Consider the following 5,000-nt stretch of genomic DNA (forward strand, 5'->3'; position numbering starts at 1 on the left):
GTAGGAGGGCTGCGGGCGGTTCAGAAACCAGTCCACCAGTGACATCATCGTTATTTTTTTTAATTGCCGTCACTAAATCAGTGGACATTAAATTGAATGTGTTCAATTACAAACGACCAGATCTCACGTCTTTGTGATTCATGTTAGAGCTCACCTTCCAGCTTGTGGTGCTGAAGGGCGCCCTCTGGTGGCAGCGAGTGGAAGGAGTTGCCCGGGAAGTACGCCGACGGGTAGGCGGCCATGTTGGATTTCCTCTGCTTCAGAATGTACTGAAGGAGCTCGTACAGCACGTCACCTGGAGAAAAGAGGTTCAAGAGGTCAGGAGCTCATACAGCACGTCACCTGGAGACCAAGAGGTCAAAGGTCAGGAGCTCATACAGCACGTCACCTGGAAACAGAAAGGTCAGGAGGTCAAAGGTCAGGAGTTCATACAACACGTCACCTGGAGACAGAGAGGTCAAGAGGTCAGGAGGTCAAAGGTCAGAAGCTCATACAGCACGTCACCTGGAACACAGAGGTCAAGAGGACAGGAGGTCAAGAGGTCTTACAGCATGTCACCTGGAACACAGAGGTCAAGAGGTCAGGAGGTCAAGAGGTCATACAGCACATCAAACTGGACACACAGAGGTCAAGAGGTCATACAGCACGTCACCTGGAACACAGAGTTCAAGAGGTCAAATGTCAGGAGGTCATACAACAAAACACAAAGGTCAGATTTCAAAGGTCAAGAGGTCATATAGCACGTCACCTAAAACAGTGGTTCTTGGCCCAGGCCGTAGCGTAACGGTCTGGGCACCGGACTGGTGATCCAGTCGCGGTGTGCCGCGGGTTCGACTCCCGAACCCGACACGGCCTTTACCGCATATCATCCCCCCATCTCTCTCCCGTTTCCTGTCAGCCTACTATCTGTCCCTTAAAAAATCAATAAAAGGCGTAAGCCGCAAAAAAAAAAAACAAAAAAAAAAAACAGTGGTTCTCAAACCTTTTCATGTCAAGGACCCCCAAAATGATAGTCATTAACTCCTCCTCCTGTCCACATGTGGAAGTGTCCTTGGGAAAGACACTGAACCCTACATTGAAGTGTCCTTGGGAAAGACACTGAACCCTACATTGAAGTGTCCTTGGGCAAGACACTGAACCCCACATTGAAGTGTCCTTGGGCAAGACACTGAACCCCACATTGAAGTGTCCTTGGGCAAAGACACTGAACCCCACATCGCCTCCAATGAGTCGGTCGGTGTGAGCTCGCCAACGTTGGTGTGTGAATGTCGACTGTTCGCCGCTTCACCTCCCAATGTATGAATTAATGAACCGTTGTAAAGCGCTTTGAGCACTTGGAAAAGCGCTATAAAAATGCAATTCATTATTATTATTATTATTATTACTGTATCCTAGCTCCTAGGGAGTACTCTACTGTATCCAAGTTCCTATGGAGTGTGTATACTGTATATCGCTCCATGTTTCCTCACATCTCTCCATCTCTTCAGTATTACAGTATGTTATAAATTACAGTATAACAGTATTCCTCACATCTCTCCATCTCTTCAGTATTACAGTATGTTATATATTACAGTATAACAGTATTCCTCACATCTCTCCATCTCTTCAGTATTACAGTATGTTATAGTACAGTATAACAGTATTCCTCACATCTCTCCATCTCTTCAGAATGAATGAATCATTCATGAGAACCTTTTCCCGCTGCCATTAAATTATTCCTGTCCAACTCATCCATTGTTAATCAGAACAGGGTGAAAAGAAAACACAGTGCGAAAGACAACACTAATTAATTGACTGTATACGCTTGATTAGTGACACGGAACAGGAGAGAGGAGAAACTGTATGAAGTATTAATGTACTGTATGTACACACACACACACACACACAATACTACTACTTTTATTTTCTCTATTCATATAATTAATATGTCAAACGTGTGGGCATCGGAGATTAACCCATTCTGACCTGAGATCAGATTCTATAAATGTCTTCTACATCCAGACAGTTTTTTGAAAAAGCTATGTTTCTATGTCAGTCGTTCTTCGGTTTCTCAAAAATAGCAGACCTACAAGCTCGTAGCGCGCCACTCGGTGGCGCGCTATGAGCTTGTAGATCTGCTATTTTTCAATAGCTAAAGCATAACATAATGCTAACAGCAAAAGGGGTTCCCGCCCCAAAATGGGTTAAGTTGCATTATCATGATTGTCTGAAGGAGAATTCCCTCTTGTTACTGTACTCTGCCTCTGTGTACCTGCTACTGTATCTGGTCCGTGATGTCGCCAGGTGACAGTTGAGGTCGGGTGTGAACTTCCTGTTCCTGATCCACAGTATTTTTTTTTCTTTATGTACTTCCTCTCCCAAACAACAAAGACTGGAGTTTGGAAGCGCTTGTTGACTATCACTCAACAGCCCATATGCGTACCACCTGTTTTCAATGTGCACATATTGCAGGAGGCAGCAGGAGGTTGCTTTACTGATAACAAGCGCTTCCAAAATCTGACACAAGGAATGTTATGTTTATATAATGTGAGAGAGAGAGAGAGAGAGGTATATCAGAGTGGGGTGACCGGTCAGCAGCAGCAGAGAGAGAGAGTGGTAGAGAGACATAGAGAGCGGTCAGTACCAGAGTGGGGTGACCGGTCAGCAGAGAGAGAGAGGGAGAGCGGTAGAGAGTCATAGAGAGAGGTATACCAGAGAGAGAGTGGTAGAGAGACACCGTACCAGAGTGGGGGGAGCGGTATCTGAAGTCCTCCTTGGTCAGCAGCAGAGAGAGAGAGAGAGAGCGGTAGAGAGACAATGTACCAGAGTGGGGTGAGCGGTATCTGAAGTCCTCCTTGGTCAGCAGCAGCAGAGAGAGAGAGAGAGAGAGAGCGGTAGAGAGACACCGTACCAGAGTGGGGTGAGCGGTATCTGAAGTCCTCCTTGGTCAGCAGCAGCAGAGAGAGAGAGAGAGAGAGAGAGAGAGAGAGAGAGAGCGGTAGAGAGACAACGTACCAGAGTGAGGTGAGCGGTATCTGAAGTCCTCCTTGGTGAGCAGCAGCAGAGAGAGAGAGAGAGAGAGAGAGAGCGGTAGAGAGACAACGTACCAGAGTGAGGTGAGCGGTATATGAAGTCCTCCTTGGTGAGCAGCAGCAGAGAGAGAGAGAGAGAGAGAGAGCGGTAGAGAGACAACGTACCAGAGTGAGGTGAGCGGTATCTGAAGTCCTCCTTGGTGAGCAGCAGCAGAGAGAGAGAGAGAGAGAGAGCGGTAGAGAGACAACGTACCAGAGTGGGGTGAGCGGTATCTGAAGTCCTCCTTGGTGAGCAGCAGCAGGGCCTTGCCGTTCATCTGGAAGGAGCCCGAGGCGATGGGCCGCAGGGCGAACTCCCTCTCCGCCCAGCGGAGCCACTGGGCCACGTCCTCCCTGGACCAGAACACGGGCTGGAGCCCTGGAGACAAGAAACAAACACACCCAATGAATATACTGGACCAGAACACGGGCTGGAGCCCTGGAGACAAGAAACAAACACACCCAATCAATATACTGGACCAGAACACGGGCTGGAGCCCTGGAGACAAGAAACAAACACACCCAATCAATATACTGGACCAGAACACGGGCTGGAGCCCTGGAGACAAGAAACAAACACACCCAATCAATATACTGGACCAGAACACGGGCTGGAGCCCTGGAGACAAGAAACAAACACACCCAATCAATATACTGTAACAGTGCCAGTAGGGCTGTCGGTCTTTGGCTGTCCCACGATACCATTCGATTCCGATTCTTGGGGTCACGATTCGATTCCGATTCTTGGGGTCACGATTCGATTCCGATTCTTGGGGTCACGATTCGATTCCGATTCTTGGTGTCACGATTCGATTCCGATTCTTGGGGTCACGATTCGATTCCGATTCTTGGGGTCACGATTCAATTCCGATTCTTGGGGTCACGATTCGATTCCGATTCTTGGTGTCACGATTCAATTCAGAATCGATTCAAAATGACTTTTTGAAAATTCAAAAGTGTTTTTTTTTTACAGATTTAAAACTATTCTCTATTCAAAATGATTCTCGATTCAATACATAGGATTTCATCACAATCTACTCCAGACAACTGAAGTGACTATATACTACAGTAACTTGGAATTGACTGATGACATGATGTTTACTGTGATTAGGGGGAGCTTATTTCATATCACAAACACCATGTAGTGAAAACTGTAGTGTAACTGTAACCAGAAAAAAAATCAAAAAAAAAAAAAGAAATGCTTTCACAGCAGACGTTTTTAACTGAAATCTTTGCTTCTGGGGGGTCCCTGGAACAACACATTTTCAGATGGGAGTCTGCAATTACATTAGAATGTTTGGGGGTCCTTGACATGAAATAGCTTGAGAACCACTGATATAGAAACATGGGTTTTTTTCAGAAAACTGTCAAGATTTATAGATTTGGTAGAATCCGGTGTCAGGTCTCCATGAGTTAAAAGTGTGTCTGTTAACAGGCGTCAGTTCAAGATGGGAGGGGGGAGGGGAGGGAGGGGGGGGGGGAGGGAAGGAAGGAAGGAAGGAAAGAGAGGGGGTGGGGGGGGGGGGGGGGGGTGCAGAGAGGAAGGAAGGAGGCAGCGGGCAGTAAAGAGAGGATATTGAGGAAGTGAAGATAAAAGCAGAAAGACAGACCAGGCATTACTGGAATGGAGCTGAGGAGGAAGGGAGGGGAGGGAGGGAGGGAGGGGGGGAGGGAGAGGGGGGAGAGAGAGAGGGAGGGGGGAGGGAGAGAGAGAGAGAGAGAGAGAGAGAGGGATAGACAGAGAGAGGGAGGGGAGGGAGAGAGAGAGAGAGGGAGGGGGAGGGAGAGAGAGAGAGAGAGGGATAGAAAGACAGAGAGAGAGAGAGAGAGAGAGTAATAAAGGAATAGGAGTTGTCAGGGATGTGATTATTAAGGGTTAATTGTACAAGGAAGACAAACAGAACAGCAGGAGGAAAGACACCAGCTTGTTTATAGTAAGATAAGATAAGA

General features: G+C 47.3%; 1 protein-coding gene across 4 annotated transcripts in view; it reads right to left on the minus strand.

The window, feature by feature from the left end:
- LOC310853443 (transcription factor ETV6-like) overlaps positions 1–5,000 on the minus strand; it is a 51,726-nt gene that overhangs the window by 16,830 nt on the left and 29,896 nt on the right. For all 4 annotated transcript variants that reach the window (XR_014568791.1, XR_014568792.1, XM_083757778.1 and 1 more), the window contains exons 3-4: positions 3,265–3,429; positions 155–295 (exon numbers count right to left, since the gene is read on the minus strand). Coding sequence is in view for 2 of the 4 variants with exons in the window: in XM_083757778.1 (XP_083613904.1) it covers positions 155–295; positions 3,265–3,429 (306 nt within the window). In the remaining 2 variants the exon portion in view is untranslated. The remainder of the gene's footprint in view (positions 1–154; positions 296–3,264; positions 3,430–5,000) is intronic.

Source organism: Protomyctophum parallelum (genome assembly GCF_964188405.1).
Source record: "Protomyctophum parallelum genome assembly, chromosome: 22".
NCBI lineage: Eukaryota > Metazoa > Chordata > Actinopteri > Myctophiformes > Myctophidae > Protomyctophum > Protomyctophum parallelum.